Here is a 22845-nt window from a genome sequence, read left to right as displayed (position 1 = left end):
TGGTTCATCCCAGGAATTCAAGGTTGGGTTAACATTTGAAAATAATGTAATTCATCATACTAGTAGATTTTTAAAAAAGAAAACAACTATATAATCCTCTCAGTAGATGCAGACAAAATTCAACATTCATTTATGATAAAAGCTCTCAAAAACTAGGAATAAAAGGGCAAATCCTCAACCTAAAAAAGGACAGAAAACACCAAAGGTAACATTATACTTACTGGTGAAATACTGAATGCTTTCCCCATAGATCAATAATAAGATGCTTGCTCTCACCTCTTATATTCAATATTGCATTTGAGGACTTAAACAATGCAATAGGAAAAAAATACAGATTGGAAACAAAGAAAAGTATTTTTATTTGCAGTCAACATGTTTGTCTTAGAAAATCTTAAGGAATACATACACACACACATACACACACACAAATAGCTATTAGATCTAATTAGTGAGTTTAGCAAGTTGCACGATATAAGGTTGCCATGGGAAAATCATTTGTATTTCTATATACTAGCAACAAGCCATTATAAATTAAAATTTCAAAATACCATAAAAATATGAAGAGATAAATATAACAAAATGTGCACAAGACCTGTACACTGAAAAATATAGATGTTGCTTAGAGAAAATATGAGAGACCTAAATAAATAGAGATATCATGTTCATGAATTCAAAGGTAGAATATTAAGACGTTAATTCTCTCCAAATTGATCTATGTATTAAACACAATCCCAGGCAATATCCTAGCAGCTGTGGGTTGTTTGTTTGTTTTTGATTTGTTTGTTTGTGTGTGTGTGTGTGTTTTGAGGTAGAAAATAAGCTGATTCTAAAATTTATACAGAAATTCAAATGACTTAGAATAGCCAAAACTATTCAAATACTGGAAAAAGAACAAAGTTGGAGTCAATGAAAATTCAAACCATATGACACCCTTCAGAGTAGCTAAAGTTAAAAAATATTGACCAAGATGTAGAGAAACTAGAATTCTCATACATTTCTTGTGGAAATATAACTTTGTAAAACCAATTTGCAAGAAGTTTGACTTTATCTATTAAAGCTGAACATATGCCTTCTTTATTGCCACAATAATGCTGTATAATAGACCACCCCAAGCTCAGTGACTTAGGACAACAGCATTAGTTCTCATACTCACCAATCTTTGGGATGTCTAAGTTTATGCTAACCTAAGATTGGTTTGGCCTGCAGGTTGGATTCACATCTGCTCCACATGTGCTTATTCTGAGGGCCCAGAATGAAGGGGCAACAGCTACATGAGACTGTGGTCTCCTCGTGTGCATCACCTGCACTCAGGAGCCAAATCAAACTATGCAAGCACACAAGACTCCTGCATATATCATGTCTGCGAATATTCTATCAACTAAAAGAATTCATATGACCAAGGACAATATCAATGGGGTAGAAAAGCAAACCTGACCAACAGTAGAAGAGGGAAGGGAATAAATATTTGCTGAAGCAAAAATCCAAATCATCATGTCCAGCACGTCCAGCATGTAATACACCCAACATAAACGATGCCCAAGTGTACAGAGACGTGAATAAGAAAGTTCAAGCAGTATTATTCATAATAGCCAAGAACTGGAAACAATGCAAATGTCTATCAACAGTAAAATGTATAAAGAAAATGTGCTACACCCACCCCTATATATATAGCAATGAAAATGAAAGAATTGCATACACAAAAACATGAGTCTCACAAACAATGTTACTCCAAAGAAACCAGGCACAAACCCATTCAGTTTATATAAAGTTCAAACCACAAGCAAAACTAAATGATAAAGTTTAGGGATGCATATTTAGGCAGCAAACCTACTAAGAAAGGAAAGGAAGAGATTACCATGCAAGTTAGATTCGTTGTTAGGTTTGATGGTAGGTAAGGGGAGTGGGTATTGATCCATAGGTGGCGCAAGAAGGAACTTCCAGGTTTTTGGCAATGTTTTATTTCTTGACCAGGGTGGTGGTTTCATGAATATTTGCTTTGTGATAAACCAGGGAGTTGTACATACTGGTTTTATGTACTTTGAAAACATCGGCTGTACTTCAGTCTCTGCTTCTACAGCCAACCTTCCTCAGTTCTTGAACACAATTTCATGTCTAGGGCTTTTGTACTTGCTTTGTCTTCTGCTTGGAAAGTTCTTCCTCCTCATCTTCCAAGAACTAATTTGGTCTGTTTTTATCACTGAGGTTTGACCTCAAATGTCCCTTATTCAGTGAGACGTTGTAGCTCTGCCTCTTCTGCTCCGGCGTCCAGCCTCCAACCCCATCCTCAGCATTTCTGGCTTGTTTTCACTGCAGTATTATTAAGTTCTGTTCTGGTGGTGGTGGTGGTGTTACTTGTTACTGTTTGTCATCCATCTCTAGAATAAGCTCCACTCTGTGCAGGGTCCTTATCTGGCTTATTCATGACTGTAATCTTAGTGCCTAATTCAGCACCTGGCCACAGTAAACAATAAAAGATGCTACTGAGTGAGTAAATTATTCTATTCCCATAGTGTGGCCCAGTGTCTGGCTCATGGTTAAGTGCATCACCTAGTATCTCTGATTGGTAGAAGTAATGCTATTTGTGGTAACAGCATTGCTATAGTAATGCTATTCCCTTAACTCTGCATGGAATATAAACTTCTAGCGGTGTTTTCCTAGGGAGCCACCATATAAACAAATGTTACATGGATCAACGTTTATTAAATTACTACAAAGGCGTGATTTCGTAAACGTCGCTTTTGGGCAAGACAAGACAAGCGTCGCTGCGGCAGCTATAGCAGGAGACTCAAGGAGGTAAATACTCCCAACAGTGAAGTGAACGAAGCCCCACAGCACATTCAAGGCCGTCATGGCCGCGCCCCTTGCGCGCCTTCCGCTTCCTGTGACGCGTCAGCCCCGCGAGACGCCCCGCTCCGCCCGCCGGGCAACTGCGCCCGCCAGAATCCTTCGTCCAATTCCGGGCCGCGCTGCGGCCTCGCGCCTGCGCAGAGGAGAGAGGCGAGCGCCGCGTGGACGACGGCCGCAGCTCGCGCCTGCGCGTCGGCTTCTCCCCAGCGATTGGCTCCTGCCTCCTAGGGACGCCACAGTTCAGTTTTCACTTTCTCTCCCCCCCATCTTCGCTTCCTGTGGGCGTGGGGTTTTACTTCCGGGTTCCAGCGTCAGTCAGTGAGAACGTCGACTTGTTACCTCAGGTGGCCGGGTGTCTCAGGGTCCGTGCCTTCCTATGACCCTCTGGGGCAGGGACGGCGTTTGGCTGACGAGCGCGGCGAGGCCTGCAGGTTCCGAGCCTGGACGCCGGGCCCGCGTCACTCCCGCCGGCGCCTCGGAGCCGCCCCGCGACGCCCGGGCGGCGTTCTTGGCACAAGGGCGGAGAGGAAGGACTGTTTGCGACGTGGAGGGTCCCGCGCGCCGCTGACGAGCCTGTGCGAACGCGGGCCCTGTGGAACCAGGAGGAGGGGAGTCCCTGCAAGGGGCGGCCCGACGGCTCCCCGGCCCGGGGAGTTGGCCCGGGCGCGGCTGGTTCGCGGCGTCCGACGGGATCTGTCACGCTCGGCCTCGAGGGCCTGAGGGGAGGAAGCGCGTGTGGAGGCGCGGACAGCATCTTAGCATGGGGAGGAAACTGAACGCTCATCTTCGGTCCGCGGCGGCGGTGGCGGCGCAGAGGACAGGTGAGACTGCCCCTCGTGGACGCCCCCCCGGGGGTACGCGAGAGGAACCCGTCCTCCGGGGCCGAGTGCTCGGCATGGCCGCTCGGGCTGTGCGGGGTTCTTTGTTGTTGTTGTTGTTGTTTTAATGAAAAATTCAGTTCCAGTCGACTTTGCATGCTTCTCATGGATGCTGAGTTGACTCACGCGTTCTTGCTTGTTAGCGCTGCTCTGGGTGGGAGGGGCGGGGGGGGTGGTTTTCAGAATCGCTTTTGCTTTGCTGCTTCGGCTCTGACTCCACCTGTGGCCGCTCTCAGCTGCTAACACACCGATCTTCACCTGTTTCTAGTCAGTCAGAGTCTTCCAGGTGTGTAAGGCGTCAGAATTCCTGTTTCCCCTGTCGGAGGCAGAAAGTGTAGGGTAGCTCAGCACTTCCTTTGAGTTGCCTGTGAGAGGACCGCTGCATCCTCGTGGACGTTGTAAGAAGTAGCCAGCTGAAGCTTTGCTCCTTGGATTGGGACTGGCAGTGAAGTACTTTTCTAAGGATTCTTGGTGAAGTCCGCACCTCCGCTTTCCTTCTGCAGAGACTTCATTGGCCGTGTGTGACCTTTTCTTTTTTAACGTAGGCATAGAAGGAAGAGGTCTTTCCGCAGGGAGGGTCATTTAGCTGAAAACTGAAGTAGCGCGTCATCGTAGGTTGGTCCATGCAACCCAGCAGTTTGTCTGAAGGTGGCACCAAGCAGCATTTGTGGGAGAACGTGGCACATTAACCTCAAAATTGGGGGGAAGATCCTTTGAAAATCCTCAGGTTTCTCTTAATCACCACTTGTCTATTTGAAATCCATATATTTAAATACACCTCTTTTACTCTTTATTCTCCCTGTAAGGTAAAATTAGAACAGTAAGGTTTTTGAAAATATATTCCGGACGTTAAGTGCTGTGCAAGCATACGGTGTTATTGCAGTAACGTTGGTGATCCAAGGGCCCACGGTGTTCCCCTGCAAAAGCATTAGAAGGGGAAAGGGGTTTGGGTATATTTAATATTATAGGCTCTGAGATTGGTAGTAAGCCTACTCGGGAGGTTTATAACAAAGCTGCTATTCCTTAATAGTGTAAAAATACTTTTCTGTTGAAAAACTGCCTTCTAGAACCGGATAGCTCTATACAGTATGCTCAGTACATCAGTGAATAACTCAGACTGGAGAAAAATTAAAAGTGACACAGTGTTCACAACTATTTTAAGGAAGACAAAGAACAGTGTTTGAAATTTTGTGTTTTCAGGACATTTGTCCAAGTGTAACCAGTTCTTTTTTAAAAAGAGCTGTATCAGGAGCATCTCCTGTAATCCAGACATAGTTGCTTAAATGAATTAAAATCTGCAAAGTGTCTAAAAACTTAACTGAGACGTAGTGTTTGTTAAATAAATGCAGTGTGATATATCTATTTAATACAATTAAATAGATATGGCATCTATTTGTCAAATGAGTCTTTCATTCCTCTACTGATGGACGTTTAAGTTATTTTCAAGTTTTCCCTTATAACTAAAATGCTGCAGCGATTTTTTTGCCATTATAAGCAGTGTTTCATGTGCTCATCATAGTATTTCTATGAATCATAGACTTGATTGCTTCTGAGAATGATGGATAATAATGCTATTAAATTACCCTCAAATGATTGTAGCCTTTTATATTCACTTTCTCAAAAGATGTGTTTTATCTCCCCACTAGCCAGCACCGGATGGTAATATTTTACTAATTTTCTAATAGTTGAAATAACATCTCATTTAAATGTTTATCTTCCTTGAGTAGTAAGAAAATTAAGCATTTTTGGCCAGGTCATATACTTTGCTGATTTTTTTTTTTAATTGAGTTCTGAATTTTCTTCTTTTCTTTATCTATTACCACACTGTTTTAATTATTGTAGCTTTATGATATAGTTTGGTACTTTCTTTTGAAAAAAGCTTTGGGCTCTTCTTTTGCATTTGTCTTCCAGATGAAATTTAAAATCATCTTTTCAAGTTCTATAGAAAATCTTGTTGGAATATTGTTTGTGATTGCATTGAATTTATAGATTAATTTGAGAAGAGACATTCTTTTGAGTTTTTCCTTCTAGGAGGATAGGTATGTCTCCTTGTTTCTTCTGTTAAAATTTTCGTTGTGAAATATGCCATTTGTATGTACTGATTTAAAAAAAAAAAAACAGTATCTGTGTACTCTGCTTAATAGACCATCACAAGTACCTTAGAAGCCTTTGGTGTGTGCCTTTCTCCAGAAACAAAGGATTCTCTGCCCCCATCACCATGGTCGTCCTGAATTTTGTGTTAATTATTCCTTTGGTTTTCTTCACAGTTTTATCAACCATATATGTATCCTTAACCAACATATTGTTTGCTTTCACCTGTTTTTGAACTTTAAGTAGAATCATATTGCGTATTCTGTGAATTACTTTCGTTAAACGTTATGTTTCTGAGATCCATCCCTGTTGAAGCATGTACCTATAGCTCAATTCAGAAACTTCAGGACTCCTTCACAGTTCTAGGAAGTATTGAGGACCACAAAGATCCTTTGCTTATGTGGATTATATCATATTAGATATTAAAACCAACCAATTTTAAACGTAGATATTGGTATATTTACATATACTATTAAGCTTATAGAGGTGTATACCTCTAAAAAATACTACTACTAATAATAGTAAACCTACTACGTCTTAAACAACATTTTTAATGAAAAATAACTATGTTCCAAAACCCAAAATAAGTTAGTGGCAAGAGTGGCATTGTTTTACGTTTTTGCAAATATCTTTAATGACTAGAGTCTCATGTTTGCTTCTGCATTCAGTTAGTTGCAATATACTGTTTTGGTTGACGTATATGAAAAAATCCGGCCTCACTGAGCTGTATGTTTAGAAGCGGGAGGAATATTTTAGTATTCTTTCAAATAGTTATATTTTTCTTTAATACTCATCAAAACCTAATAGTTTCTTAAAGGTTAGCTGCAATGTAGAGTTTGAAATCAATGAACTTCTCAACCTATGCGACATTAAAACCTATTGGTCTAGCTTGCATTTTTTTTTTACATCTTTATTGGAGTATAATTGCTTTACAATTGTGTGTTAGTTTCTGCTTTATAACAAAGTGAACCAGCTATACATATATGTATATGTATATCCCCATATCTCGTGTATATGTATATGTATATCCCCATATCTCCTCTATATGTATATCCCCATATCTCCTCCCTCTTGCATCTCCCTCCCTCCCACCCTCCCTACCCCACCCCTCTAGGTGGTCACAAAGCACCGAGCTGATCTCCCTGTGCTATGCGGCTGCTTCCCACTACCTATCTGTGTTACATTCGGTAGTATATATAAGTCCATGCCACTCTCTCACTTCATCCCAGCTTACCCTTCCCGCTCCCCGTGTCCTCAAGTCCATTCTCTATGTCTGCGTCTTTATTCCTGTCTTGCCCCTAGGTTCTTCAGAACATTTTTTTTTAAGACTCCATATATATATGTGTTAGCGTACAGTATTTGTTTTTCTCTTTCTGACTTCACTCTGTATGACAGACTCTAGGTCCATCCACCTCACTACAAATAACTCAATTTCGTTTCTTTTTATGGCTGAGTAATATTCCATTGTATATCTGTGCCACGTCTTCTTTATCCATTCATCTGTCCATGGACACTTAGGTTGCTTCCATGTCCTGGCTATTGTAAACAGAGCTGCAGTGAACATTGTGGTACATGACTCTTTTTGAATTATGGTTTTCTCAGGGTATATTCCCAGTAGTGGGATTGCTGGGTCGTATGGTAGTTCTATTTTTAGTTTTTTAAGGAACCTCCGTAATGTTCTCCATAGTGACTGTATCAATTTACATTCCCACCAACAGTGCAAGAGGGTTCCCTTTTCTCCACACCCTCTCCAGCATTTATTTTTTGTAGATTCTTTGATGATGGCCATTCTGACTGGTGTGAGGTGATACTTCATTGTAGTTTTGATTTGTATTTCTGTAATGATTAGTGATGTTGAGCATCCTTTCATGTGTTTGTTGGCAATCTGTATATCTTCTTTGGAGAAATGTCTATGTAGGTCTTCTGCCCACTTTTGGATTGGGTTGTTTGTTTTTTTGATATTGAGCTGCATGAGCTGCTTGTAAATTTTGGAGATTAATCCTTTGTCAGTTGCTTCATTTGCAAATATTTTCTCCCATTCTGAGGGTTGTCTTTTCATCTTGTTTATGTTTTCCTTTGCTGTGTAAAAGCTTTTAAGTTTCATCAGGTCCCATTTGTTTATTTTTGTTTTTATTTCCATTACTCTAGGAGGTGGGTCAAAAAGGATCTTGCTGAGATTTATCTCATAGAGTGTTCTGCCTATGTTTTCCTCTAAGAGTTTTATAGTGTATGACCTTACATTTAGGTCTTTAATCATTTTGAGTTTATTTTTGTGTTTGGTGTTAGGGAGTGTTCAAATTTCTGTCTTTTACATGTAGCTGTCCAGTTTTCCCAGCACCACTTATTGGAGAGGCTGTCTTTTCTCCATTGTATATTCTTGCCTCCTTTATCAAAAATAAGGTGACCATAGGTGCGTGGGTTTATCTCTGGGCTTTCTATCCTGTTCCATTCATCTATATTTCTGTTTTAGTGCCAGTACCATACTGTCTTGATTACTGTAGCTTTGTAGTATAGTCTGAAGTCAGGGAGCCTGATTCCTCCAGCTCCGTTTTTCTTTCTCAAGATTGCTTTGGCTATTCAGGGTATTTTGTGTTTCCATACAGATTGTGAAATTTTTTGTTCTAGTTCTGTGAAGAATGCCATTGGTAGTTTGATAAGGATTGCATTGAATCTGTACATTGCTTTGGGTAGTATAGTCATTTTCACAATGTTGATTCTTCCAATCCAAGAATATGGTATATCTCTCCATCTGTTGGTATCATCTTTAATTTCTTTCATCAGTGTCTTATAGTTTTCTGCATACAGATCTTTTTTCTCCTTAGGTAGGTTTATTCCTAGGTATTTTTCTTTTTGTTGCAGTGGTAAATGGGAGTGTTTCCTTAATTGCTCTTTCACATTTTTTATCATTAGTGTATAGGAATGCAAGAGATTTCTGTGCATAAATTTTGTATCCTGCTACTTTACCAAATTCATTGATTAGCTCTAGTAGTTTTCTGGTAGAGTATTTAGGATTTTCTTTGTATAATATCATGTCATCAGCAGACAGTGACAGCTTTACTTCTACTTTTCCGATTTGGATTCCTTTTATTTCTTTTTCTTCTCTGATTGCTGTGGCTAAAACTCCCAAAACTGTGCTGAATAATAGTGGTGAGAGTGGACAGCCTTGTCTTGTTCCTGATCTTAGAGGAAATGGTTTCAGTTTTTCACCATTGAGAATGATGCTGTCTGTGGGTTTGTCATATATGGCCTTTATTATGTTGAGGTAAGTTCTCTCTGTGCCTACTTTCTGAAGGGTTTTTTATCGTAAATGGGTGTTGAATTTTGTCAGAAGCTTTTTCTGCATCTATTGAGATGATCATATGGTTTTTCTCCTTCAGTTTGTTAATATGGTGTATCACATTGATTGATTTTTGTATATTGAAGAATCCTTGCATTCCTGGGATAAACCCCACTTGATCATGGTGTATGATCCTTTTAATGTGCTGTTGGATTTTGTTTGCTAGTATTTTGTTGAGGATTTTTGCATCTATGTTCATCAGTGATATTGGCCTGTAGTTTTCTTTCTTTGTGACATCTTTGTCTGGTAGCTTGCACTTTAAAGGGATCTTTCACCCATGCATTGGTCATGAGGAAGATACTAGTTCACTGAATTATGTAGATTTCCCAAATGATGACACATTTCAATATATAATACCAAAAAATCACTTACATTATCATCACCACTTTGGGAACCACTCCTGTGATTCGTTCGTTTTTGTTGAAGTATAATAATCTACTCTAAGAATATATTATACGTTTATCCATTTTATTCTTTATGAACATATTGGTTATTTCCAACATTGGGCTATTATTATTAGTGGAGCCATGAATGTTCTCCGTCATCTCCAAGTGCATATACACAATACTGTTGCTCGGGCATATTTGTAGTGGAAGTGCTAGATCCATTGGGAGGATATTTGCATGTTCAATTTCATTAGATAATATCTAACTTTTCCCAGATGGTGATTCTGATTTATACTACACCAGTTGTGAATGAAACCTCCCTTTGCTCTCCATTCTCTCTACATATGGCATTGTCCAACTTTTTAAAATTTTTGCTGGTCTGGTAGAAGTGAAATGATATATTACTGTGGTTTTAAACTGCATTTCTCTGATTACTTAAAAGAAACTCAGGGTCTGTTTTCTACAGGCTGCTTGTTTTTTCTTACTAATATCTACAAGTTAAAATGAAATATGTTATATATACAAGTTGATGAACACTTCCTGTTGCTAAAAAAGTTACTAGGATCATTTATTTAAACAATTTAAAAACATGTAAAGGTGTACATTGAAGAAAGTCTTTCCCTGTACCTGTCCAGCTCATTCCCCCAGTGTATTTTTTTATATTCCTCCTTCTTACTCTAATTTCTGCTATGCTCCATTATTTTCCTCCACTTTTCAGTATATTCTGGAAGTCTTCACAAATCAGTATAGAGGAAGCGTACTCATTCTATAGTGTAGGAAAAGCAGTTTTCTATTGTGTGGCTGTACCAGTTTTACCTAATCTGTAGTAGATAGAGTATTTGATATTTTTCTAATCTTTTGCTGTTAAAAAAAAAAACAGTGGTGCATGGAGTAACTTTGTAGAGTTGTCATTTTGTATGTGAGATTTCTATACAATTAATTTCCAAAACTGTGATTGTTGGGTCAAAATATAAATGCTTTTGAAATTTTGATGAATATTGCCAAACTGCTTTTCCTTGGATTTTGCACTCTTACCTACAGTATACCTAAGTGACTATTTTTTCTAAAATCTCCCCTCGCGGAATATGCTAATAAACTTATAGGTTTTGATAGTGTGATCAGTGAAAAGTGGTATCAGTTTATTTGAATTTACATTTTCTTGTGAGTGAGTTTGAGCATCTGTATATATGCTTAAAGGTCTTCCCCCCTCCTTTTCTTTTGTACTAACTGTTCATATCCTTTGTCCATTTTTCTGTTTTTTATTGGGTTGTTGAAATTTGGGACTTCTTTACATACTCTAGGTACTAATCTTTTGATAGTTAAGTAGGTTGCAAATTCCTTTTCTCTTTATGGTGTTAGTAATTCTTAATTTTAAACATTTTTATTTCATGTCTGTATATTTAGAATTGTTACTTGTGGGTAGTTTGGAGTATAGCTGTAATTTTAACTTTATTCACATATGGATAACCAGTTGTGGTAGAAATTACCACTGAATCCACTTGGGTATGAAGTTTTGGCGGTGGCAGATTCTTGACTAGTGATTTAATTTTTTTAATGGTTGCAGGATTACTTAGATTCTTAAAGAATATTATGTCAGTTTTGGTAAATTAGATTTTTTCTAGGACTCTCTCCATTTTGTCTAAATTTGTAATATTTATTGGTACAGAGTTGTTAAAAGTGCCCTCTTCCTATTTTTAATGTCTGAAGAATGTGTAATTATGTCTCCCTTTTTCATTTCTGATACTGCATATTTCTGTTCCCAACTCCCCTCCTCCTTTTCTATTAATTCATCTTGCCTGTAGTTTATCAGCTATATTAGTTTTTCAGTGAATCCTTTTTTGGCTTTGTGATTATCTCTATCATGTATTTGTTTTTCTTCTCTTTTTTATTTTTTTAATTCTTTTTTTATTAATTTATTTGTTTATATTTTATTTTCAGCTGCGTTGGGTCTTTGTTGCTGTGTGTGGGCTGTCTCTAGTTGCAGCGAGCGGGGACTACTCTTCGTTGTGGTGTGCGGGCTTCTCATTGCGGTGGCTTCTCTTGTTGCAGACCACAGGCTCTAGGCTCGCAGGCTTCAGTAGTTGTGGCACGTGGGCTCAGTAGTTTGGCTTGCAGACTCAGTAGTTGTGGCACATGGGCTTAGTTGCTCTGCAGCATGTGGGATCTTCCCGGACCAAGGCTTGAACCTGTGTCCCCTGCATTGGCAGGCAGATTCTTAACCACTGAGCTACCAGGGAAGTCTTATCATATATTTCTTTTTGTGTTTATTTTTTGTTTTTTCATTTATTAAACTATTTTTGAGATAGCTGTAGATTTGTATTCATGTGTATGTTTTAGATGTGCTTATTGTAAAGAGCATCTGTTGGAATTTTAATGCAATTTTCAAACATTTTTAGCTGGGATATATAGCCTATTTACATTTGCTACAGTTGCTCTTATTTTTGCTTTCTATTTGTCCTGGCTGTTTTATATTTCTTTTTTCTCCGTTTTTGTTATGTTTTAAAATAGATATTTAATATCTTATTTCATTTTCCCCATATATTAATTCAGAAGTTTTATACTTTTTTTCTTTTTATAGTTATTCTAGGAATATCATGCAACCTTGACTTCTCAAAATCTAAAAATAACCAGTATCTTTATCTTCCTCTTAGATAATACAAGAACCTTAGTAGTTTAATTTTATTCAGCTCCTCATGACTTAACATGTTATTATTATGTAGTTTAATTTTTTTTTTAATATTCTTACCAGACAGAAGGAGACCTGTTTAGAATTATTATTGCATTTTGCAGTCAGTCCTTTTTTATATTTCGCACATTTTTGCTACTTTCTCTATTATTCATTGATTGTTTTATCTTTTAGACCATCCATCTAGGCCCATTCTCCTTCTGCTTAAAGTCTATCCTTTGGAATAGATGAACTCTCTTAGTTTGTGTTTACCTGAAAATGTCTTTGTTTCACCATCACTTAATAAGGAAGATGTTTTTGCTGAATATAGCAGTTTAGGTTGGCAGTTATTTTCTTGTAGCATTTTGAAGATCTCATTCCTCTGTCTTCTGGTTTCCATTATTGCTATTGAAAAGTCAGCTGTCAGTCTTTCAGTTCCTTGTCTCTGGCTGCTTTAATATTTTTCCCTTTGTTTTTAGCTTTCTGCTGTTTCACTGTATCTGTATTTATCTTGCTTGGGTTTATTTGGCTTTCTTAAGTCTGTAAATTGGAGGTGTTTTGAAATGTGTTTACTGACTATTCATAATTCCTAAACTGTGAATTTCCATTTTTATGTTCTATTGATCTATTTATCTTAATGTATAAATAAATCTTTTATAACCTTCATAGTAAATATTTTCTCCTGGTCTTTTGCTTTTCTTTTCCTTTGTTTCCCACAGTTTCCCCAACAGACTGCATTGCCAAACTCGTGGATTTTTGATAATCTGATAAGTGAAAAGTGAACCTTGACAATAAAACTCTGGAACTGGTCTTTTGAGAGGAGTAGGACTGCGACTACTCTTTCAGTTATTTCATCGTAATTGGTTTATTCAGATGTTTCTTCCATTTAGACCAATGTTAGTAAATTATATTTTTATAATTTTCGAATTTATTGGTATAGTGTGTGATAATTTATAATTTTAGAAATTTTCCCCTGTATTTGTGGTTAGCCTTCTTTTGTTGATATTTAATTTCTTCTCTTCATTGATTATATTTGCTAAAGGTTACTTATTCCAAAAGAACCAGTTTGGGGACTTCCCTGGTGGTCCAGTGGTTAGGCCTTCACGTTCCAATGCAGAGGGTGTGGGTTCGATCCCTGGTGGGGGAGCTAAGATCCCACATGCCTCATGGCTGGGGGGGAAATAAAACACCAAAAACATAAAACAGAAGCAATATTGTAACAAATTCAGTAAAGATTTTTTAAAGAAATGGTCCACATAAAAAAGAAAAATCTTTTAAAAAAAAAAAAAGAACCAGCTTTTGGTTTTTATTGTTTAACTCAATTGGCCTTTTGTTTTTGTTTTTAAATTTGGCCTCTCTTTTTTTATTTATGAATTTTCTAAGAAGTGTCTGGGTCATACTTTCTGTTTTCTCTTAAGAATTTAGTAACACTTAATTGGATAACTAAATCCCTTGGTAATATTCTGTGTTAAAGACTCTGCCCTCCTTGGTATGGTGAAATAGACCCCGTTCAGAACCTTTGGGTACACCTGCTCCCTCATTAAATATTCAAGACCCCAACTTCTGAGGCCTGTTTTGACCAGTTGAAGCACCTGCTTCACCCTGTGGTTATCCTCCACTTCTCTATGAGCCATCTTTAGTAAATAGGCCTGATCTCTGCCCAGGGCATTTGTGATGGGATATATCTAGGGGTGATGGCGATTAAAAAAAAATCATTGTTACAGCATGGATTAGATGTCACTTTCCCTTGTTATATGTGATAATCAAAATAATCGAAAGCAGGTCTTAAAATGTAATTGACAGCTTCCCTGGTGGCACAGTGGTTGAGAATCTGCCTGCTAATGCAGAGGACATGAGTTCGAGCCCTGGTCTGGGAGGACCCCACATGCCGTGGAGCAGCTAGGCCCTTGAGCCACAACTACTGAGCCTGCGCATCTGGAGCCTGTGTTCCGCAACAAGAGAGGCCGCGACAGTGAGAGGCCCGCGCACCGCGATGAAGAGGGGCCCCCACTCGCCACAACTAGAGAAAGCCCTCACACAGAAGTGAAGATCCAACACAGCCAAAAATAAATAAATAAATAAATTTTTTTTTAAAAAAATGTAATTGACCCTGAGAGAAATTTAGTCTTTGGATTTTCTTGTAAGAAGGACAAAACTACTTAACAATATCTTTGTAGTGTATAAATACAGTAATGAGTTTAATGCAGCCATTTCATTGCAGGCTGATAGTTTAATGCTGAAGCACAGATTAGTAAACGTGGTTTGATGAGCCAGAACAGAGGCCGGTTCCTTTATACAGATGTCTGAAAATGGCACCATGTAAACTCTGAAGTGATTCTAATAAAAAGTGCATAATCTTGAATATGGAAAGTATGTTCTCCAAAGAATCTGTTGACTTTTTATACAGCATAGCAAGAAAGAAAACAAAATATGATATAAGATTATAAGCATCTGTCTGATATACAGAAATCTTTTTTATAGTAGAAATAGATTTAGAAAATGTTAAAACAATCTTCAAAAATTGAATGTTAGGTCTAAAAGTAAGCCGCAGTTAAATGAAAAAATCATAGTACAAAGGGATAACTCATTTTTAGCAATGGAAATAATTTTTTTTTTTACTTTTGAATTTTCTTTATTTTTTTATACAGCAGGTTCTTATTAGTTATCCATTTTATACATATTAGTGTATATATGTCAATCCCAATCTCCCAATTCATCACACCATCCCCACCCCCAGCCAGTTTTCCCCCTAGCATGGAAATAATTTTTTAAAGTTTTTTAAAAAGAAGGCAGTTGCTCTCCCATTGCATATAGTAAATATGCAAAGTGATTTTGCTTTTTTAAATAGTAATTAATCTACATGATTCTTTATGAATTTAAGTAATTTCCTTTGTGAGTTAAGGTTTTCCTATATGTTTTCTATTTGTTCAGTACCATAGCGGCAATGATTCTCTAGGAACTCCTGATTAGTTTTCCTCTAGCTAGTGCAGATATGGTCCAGGAAATGCATATGGATGTCTTAGATTACTTGGTTAAAACATGAGTCAAAAGGAAGGACGTCCTTAGATCAGGCCAGACACCACACACACACACACACACACACACACACTCCATTCAACTTTATTTTTCATGAGTTTTGTTAGGGCTGTGTGGCTTAGTGGGAGGGACAAGCACCCCCATCCCAACCCCGGGTGCTGGTATCAACATCTCCTGGGCATATATGGAGTATCCAAAACCATATTCAGTAGACCTTTTATTTTTGTAAATTACACAGCAAAACCCCATGAAACCATAATCAGCGAGTTTACTAGACAATAATGGGAAAGCTTTATAGCGGCGGTGAGTTAGAATAACTTGGGGTCACTGTAGTGAAAAGACATGGATTTCGGGTTAGGTCTGGGATTTGCAATCCAGAATGGTTACTGAATAACCTGCAGGCAAGACCTTCGAGGAAATTGAAGCTTGGAGCGATCGTTGTAAAATAACAATAAAACTGTCCACATAGGAGTACTGAGAGACGTCAGAAACAGGGAACTGAGGACACTCTGCTTGTCCAGCCCTCGGACCAGACCGCGGCTCCTGGACCCGGCTACCCGGCTGCGCGCGTGTGCGGGGCTCGAGGTTCGCCACCCGCCCTCGTTGACTTTTAAAGGCACAGCCCGCGCCGCCCCTGCCACACTGGCTTTCTCTGGCGGGAGGGGGCCGGAGGGGCCAGCTGGGCAGAGGGACAGCCTCCTCCCCCACGCACCATGAGGTGAGGAGGAGGGGCTGGCCCTCACCCCCAGCCAGGGGCTCCTGGAGACACCTGCGTCCGGGGTTTCCCGCCTGGCCGGTGAGCTGCCTGCCAGAGAACTGGGTGACGAGGAGACTGGGAGAAGGGACGGACTGGGTGTCCCACCTTCAGGGGGCTTTAGGGAGTAAAGCTTTGGTGGGGCCGCCGAGGTAGGTGGTGAACAAATGGTTCTATGTACTTAAGGGTTTACGGAGCGCCTTTGCCTCCTGACTCATGGGATTCTGCGAGCGTGGAGTGGGGAAACCGTTGCCGAACTGCCAGAGAGATGGCATCACTCTTTACAACTCTTCTGTGTGTGTAGACTTACAGTATTTTAGGAAATCTTTTGAATTGTAAAGCAGTGATTCCAAATGGACTTTTGCACTTCAAATAATAGCAAGGGTATCTTGGTCTTTATTCTTTCTGTGGGTGATTATCTTGACATTAGAAAACATTTAAACTTTTGTACATGGTAGACTTTTTTAATTTAAAAGACTTTTTTAATTTAAAATTAAAATTTTTAATTTTTAACAACTTAAAAATTGTTATAGGCTTCCCTGGTGGCGCAGTGGTTGAGAATCTGCCTGCTAATGCAGGGGACACGGGTTCGAGCCCTGGTCTGGGAAGATCCCACATGCCACGGAGCAGCTGGGCCCGTGAGCCACAATTGCTGAGCCTGCGCGTCTGGAGCCTGTGCCCCGCGACGGGAGGGGCCGCGATAGAGAAAGGCCCGCACACCGCGATGAAGAGCGGTCCCCGCACCGCGATGAAGAGTGGCCCCCGCTTGCCGCAACTGGAGAAAGCCCTCTCACGAACCGAAGACCCAACACAGCCAAAAATAAATAAATAAATAAATAAATAAATAAGAAAATCCTTTAAAAAAAAAAAAATTGTTATAAAAATCATACATTTCTCATTCTGTAGTATTTTCTATTTTTTAATAGAGAAGCTTTATCTTATGGGTCTCTTACTGTTTTGGCTTATGGGAAATGCTATTTTCATTCATTTACTTTGTGTTCATTTTAAAAAACTAAATTGCTACTACTTAGGGCCATGGGAGATCTTTTTTTCCAAAATGAAAATAGCTTTACTTCCCCAGATTATATTTATGCTTACGTAAAATTTCAGATAATACATAAAGCTGTAAAAAAATGAAACAGAAATTACCTGTACTTGACCTACCCAAAGATAACTTGGTAGAGCATTGAGTACTGTAGTGCTAGGAGCTCTGCTGGGTACTGAACGGCTTTGTGAGCAAGACAAAGAGTATCTGCCTCTGTGGACCTTACATTCTGCTGGGGAAGATGGACACACACACACCCAAAAGTAAATTGACAAAATAGCTGTATGTTGTAATGAGTGATTTAGAACATTTTTTTTTTAATTAATTTATTTTTGGCTGTGTTGGGTCTTCGTTTCTGTGCGAGGGCCCTCTCCAGTTGCGGCAAGCGGGGGCCACCCTTCATCGCGGTGCGCGGGGCCCCTCACCATCGCGGCCTCCCCCGTTGCGGAGCACAGGCTCCAGACGCGCAGGCTCAGCAGTTGTGGCTCACGGGCCCAGCCGCTCCGCGGCATGTGGGATCCTCCCAGACCAGGGCCCGAACCCGTGTCCCCCGCATTGGCAGGCAGACTCTCAACCGCTGCGCCACCAGGGAAGCCCTGTAATGAGTGATTTAAAGAAAATACCTACTTTAGGTAGGGTGATCAGAGGAGGTTTGTCTGAGGGAATAACTTGAGATTTCACTAAAAGAAGAGAGGGAGCTAAGCCAAGGGCAAAACAGGAGAGCATGCATTTCAGTCAGAAATAACAGCAAGTGCAAAGGCCTGAAAAGAGCAAAGAGCTTGAATGGAAAGACCAGGGTAGCTGGACCGTAGTAGTAAGCCAGAGGAAGGCGGATCAGGTGAGGTGGAGGAAGCAAGCAGGGGTCAGATTTCACAGGGCCATGGCAGGGAGTGTGCTTTGTATTCTGGGGGGCAACGAGAAGCCGCTAAGGGTTTAAGTAGAGAAGTGAAGTGATTTGGAATATGGATTGATTCATTCAATACATGAATGTTTATTGAAACCTTACTGTGTACCAGGCACTGTTCTGGGCACTCGGGTACAGCATGGAAAAGGATAAATTCCTGTATTCATGAAGCTAATAATCTAGTGGTGGGAGCATAATCAAATAAACAAGAAAAACATCAGATATTGATAAGCATTATATAGATGATGACCATTGTTTAAATCATAGTATATGTTCTTAAGACTTTATGTATATATATACGTACTTCTTCTTTGTAATCAGATTTTCTTTCCCCTAAACAACTTATGGTAGGATTTTTTCTGTGTTACATTAAATGAACAGCTTTCTTTTATTTGGGAGCATCAATTTGTTTTTTAGATTAAGTATGGCCAAAATAATACTACATAAATGAAAAAAATACTGTGCAGCAACAAAAACTTATCTAAGTCATCTGTTTGGAAAGAAGTATATAGTAACTTCCTTTGGACAGTTTGACATGTGGCTCTCCTACCTCATCCCACGTTCCAGCAGCCCCTCATGATAACTTTGACCTGTTAATGTGGTTAGTTAAATTTATGGATTTCCTATTTATTGAACCAATTCATACATTCCTAGAATGTACCTTAATTGACTTCTGTTATTATTTTAGTGTCCTTTGCCAATACATATATTTTAGGATTTTAGTATCAATATTCATGAGATAGATCTATAGTTTCCTTTCTTATGTATTTTCTTTGTCAGATTTTGGTGTTAGCATTTGACTGCTTTATTTTAAAAAGTGGGGAAGCTCTTCCTTTTTCTGAGTTTTGGAACAGATTAAATTGCATAAGTATTATTCTTTCATTTAATTATCAAATACATATTTACTGAACATTCACTGTGTGCCAGGCATTGGGCTGATGCTGGGTAATCACAGGTAGACAAAACAGACATGATTCCTGTCCTCAGAAGGCTTGGTTTATTAGGTAAATAGACATTAGTGAAATAATTATGATTATGTAATTATAAACCATGATAAATACTCTGAAAGAAATCATTGAAGATCTACTTTGACTGTTCTTTTCATGTATTTGAGTAAATGGTTATTGAGTTCATACACACTAAATATTAATTCTTTTAAAATTAATCTAATATTTGTTGAAGATGTGATATGTAATTAGTTCTGTGGTAAATACATAAGTAAATAAAATGAGGTCTTCATAATTATAAAAGTTAAAATAAAAATAATGGTGATAGTAGCTACCATGGTAGGTGGTATATTGCACATTTAAAAAAAACTTTTTTTAATTAATTAATTTATTTATTTTTGGCTGTGTTGGGTCTTCGTTTCTGCGCGAGGGCCCTCCCCAGTTGCAGCAAGTGGGGGCCACTCTTCATCGCGGTGCGCGGGCCTCTCACTATCGCGGCCTCTCTTGTTGCGGAGCACAGGCTCCAGATGCGCAGGCTCAGTAGTTGTGGCTCACGGGCCCAGTCGCTCCGCGGCATGTGGGATCCTCCCAGACCAGGGCTCGAACCCGTGTCCCCTGCACTGGCAGACAGACTCTCAACCACTGCGCCACCAGGGAAACCCCTATTGCACATTTTTTGATTGAAGAAATTAAGACTTACATTAAGTAGACACTTCAGTTATGTCTGACACATCCAGTTGTACACTCCTCTGGAAATTCCACTAAGATTATAGTAAAAGAATAAAGATATAAATCCACAAAGATCAAGAGAGTGAGAAAGGAGAAGGTAAATGAAATCAGTATTGGGGAAACTACAAAAGAAGGTGGTCAATTACTAAACGATTCAGTGGATTAGAAAATGCTGAAGGCTGAAGAGAGGTAAGCCAACAAGAGAAGCAAGCTGATTCCCTCCATAGAATCTGGAAAAGGCTCAGGATTTGGAGGTATCAAGTACTTCTCAGGGCAGGAATATGGGTGGAATAGAAATAGAAGGGGTGATTGATGATTTTATAATTTTGATGCCCTCTATCCTCTTCACTGCATGCACCCAGACAACTACCTTTCTTGTACCCTGACAGAAGATTGAAGGTTTACACTCAGCAGACATGAACTAGGCAGGCTCTAGACAGCTGAGGCAGGGGTGAAGCACCTAAGTAAAAATAAGGATTAAGTGAAAGTCAACATACTAAACAGTGAAACCAGAGCTGTCTTTTTCTGTGTGGTTCCCAGAACTAATAGTTAAGCTTATGCTTCCCCTAAACAAGATATTAAAGGATTCTTTTCTGGGGAAACTTACCAACCCATGACAAAATATTTAACAGATATGGACTTTGCAAGTTCACTTGATTAAACGGCTGCATCACGATCAGATCACCTGCAAGAGTGAGGGCTGCTGGTCAGGAAGCAGTGCCCATGCACCAGACTTCCAGTTAGCTTTAAGTGCCTCACACATAAACATAAACAGACAGCTAAGGATCACCAGCCATTTGCTGGAAGTCTCTAACATAGAAGAGACCACGCAGGAATAAGCAAGTAGGAAAATAAAGGAACTTGGTAGAAATAGATTTACTGCTGGCAACAGAATAAACTTCAACAAAATGAAACTGTAGTATCTTTAAAGAGAAAAGAGAAAATATGACTTACGTGAAAGAAGTGATTCTGTTTTTCAAAAAGGGAGAGAAATTATTCAGGAAGCAGGAAAGGATTAGATAATAAAGCTGAAGAACTCTCCTAAAAAATAGAATAGCCACAACAATTAGACAAAAAGAGTGAGAAGGTATTTAGAAAATAAAGGTCCAGTCAAGAAAGTTTTTCATCTAATCCAGTGGTAGGAAGAAAAATCTTCAACGAAATCAGTACTATAAATATGTGGGAGAATCTGGAACATGATACAGTGGGTACCCAATGATACCAACAGCCAGTGTCATTGAGATGGGATATGTCATGAAAGGTTTCAGAGAGGCACTGATACTTGAAATCTGAGTAAGTATTCAAATGATAAGGAAGCCAAAAAAGGGCACTAGTGTATGCATTTTCAGGGCAATAGAAATAGCAAATGCAGAGGTAGAAACACGATGCACATGAGGAACTGCAAGCAGTTCGTTATTTGAGAAATTCAGTATACTCTACAAAAAATAGCATGTATAGTTTTATAATAGTACACCTTTTTTCAAAAAGGATTTGAGGTAGAACTGTGTGGATGTATTTAAGGTTCTTTAGAAAAAGTAGCAATATTGATTATATCATTCATTATGTCAAGAGGGGAGCATTAAATTGGGAGTCAGGAGACCAGGATTCTAGTGCAGTCCTACCACTAACTTGTTGAGACCTTAGTGTGATAATGTTGTTGACTGCCTTCCCAGTAATCACCTCCCTTTTTCTTCCCTTCCCCCAAACCACAATTTTGTCTAGGTTTTGGGGTAATCCCATACTTCAGGAGCAGTTTGGGCAGGTGAGAGTGGGTGTTTGTGTGACTATTAGTTACTCTAAGCTCATTATGGTAATTCCATTCTCTTTGGTTAGTGATTGTTTTAGGAATAAACGTGTGACTCAGTTCTGGCCAGTGAGGTGAGAATGGGTGCCTGCAGAGAGAATTCTGCCAAAGCTTTCTCACCAAGGACAAAGGAAAAGATGCACTCTCCCTGCCTTCATCTTATTCTAGCTCTGAAGATGTGTTTGGGCCCAGTGTAGGGATGCAACAGAGCAGTTTTCAGGCTTAAGGGTTCCCTCCTCTGCTCCTGAAGCCGAGGATTGTTTTTAAAAATATGGTGCCTTTGTTGCTACTCCTTTTCTAAGCTGCAAGTGTAATCTGGTTTGGGAGGGTCTTTACTTCCAGCTCTGCTTTCCTCTTTGAGACCACTGTCACCAGGAGACACAACCCTTGCTTTCCAAAGGCACACACTCACTCTAGGAGTATTTTGTGAGCACATTCTAAGATCTCCAGGCCGCCCAGACACTTTCATCATAGAGACTTTTTCTCGTTTGTCTTGATAAAATCCAGGGTATAGCATAGTACTAGATACATAATAGTCATCACTAATAGTTTTGTTTAATGAAGGGTGAATCAAATACTACTTATTTAGGGGTGGGGAGAGGTTTTATTTGTGTTCTATTTGATTTTATTATTTCCAACCAGTAGAACATGGGTGTGGTTCTATAATCTGTTCATTTTGAAAGTTTTTTTTCAATGAGGCAAAAGTGATTCCTATTTATCTCTGTGAAGAAAATTTTCTTTAGAAATTAAAGAATTGGGGGAAAAACACTTCAATTTATGTGTGTTATTCTTATAGAGCAAATTTAGCCTTTAGCTCTGGAGACTTGACAAAGAAGGGAAACATTACAAAATTGTACCTAATGCAAACTAGATGCTCAGTAAACATTTATTTATATAGTAGATATGCCCGAAATAGAACTATTCACTTTATGATTTAATTTTTTCTTTTTTCGTTTTAGCATTTATGACATTAGCAGAGAACAGGACTATGTCAAAAATTCTGGGGGTATACTTGGTGAAAATGAATTAAGACCACCCTCCCAGCTACATTCCCTGTTAGAGAAGACTGAGACAGGGTTCATATCAGAAAAGAGTGGGTATTAAACTAAATGCTATAAGCTATTACTAATGACTCCAAAATTGAACAATACAGTTTTTTAGATTTTAATTTAGACCATGTAAAATGAAAGGACTTTTTAAAAAATTATAATTTCCAGTAGCTACAAATTTCTTATTAGTCCAAAATTGATAGGTGATTAAGTTTTCAAATTGCATCAGAAAAGGTGTGTGTTCAAGAGAGATTGTCACACTCCTCTATTTGTATTTCTTTGAAATTATGATTTATTTTACTTGATTTTAAATTGAGATATTTTAAATAGTAGAAGTAATACATGCTTATGTAAGAAAAATCTAAATTGTAGT

At 38.9% G+C, this 22845-nt stretch overlaps 1 protein-coding gene across 6 annotated transcripts in view; it reads left to right on the top strand.

Moving 5' to 3' along the window:
- Window positions 1–3533: 3533 nt before the first annotated feature.
- The window catches only part of TASOR2 (transcription activation suppressor family member 2), a 69357-nt gene continuing 50045 nt past the window's right edge, over window positions 3534–22845 (top strand). For 3 of the 6 annotated variants that reach the window (XM_057544127.1, XM_057544125.1, XM_007167445.2), the window contains exons 1-3: window positions 3534–3668; window positions 12924–13100; window positions 22383–22516. In XM_057544127.1, coding sequence (XP_057400110.1) covers window positions 13078–13100; window positions 22383–22516 — 157 coding nt within the window. In that variant the 5' untranslated portion in view covers window positions 3534–3668; window positions 12924–13077. Of the gene's footprint in view, window positions 3669–5636; window positions 5765–12923; window positions 13101–22382; window positions 22517–22845 lie in introns of all 6 variants that reach the window. The other 3 variants (XM_057544124.1, XM_057544128.1, XM_057544126.1) reach the window with 3 other exon arrangements.

The sequence above is a fragment of the Balaenoptera acutorostrata genome, chromosome 3 (genome assembly GCF_949987535.1).
Source record: "Balaenoptera acutorostrata chromosome 3, mBalAcu1.1, whole genome shotgun sequence".
NCBI classification, from domain to species: Eukaryota; Metazoa; Chordata; class Mammalia; order Artiodactyla; family Balaenopteridae; genus Balaenoptera; species Balaenoptera acutorostrata.
Note: the sequence above shows the minus strand (reverse complement) of the source record. Positions and strands in the feature narration are given on the sequence as shown.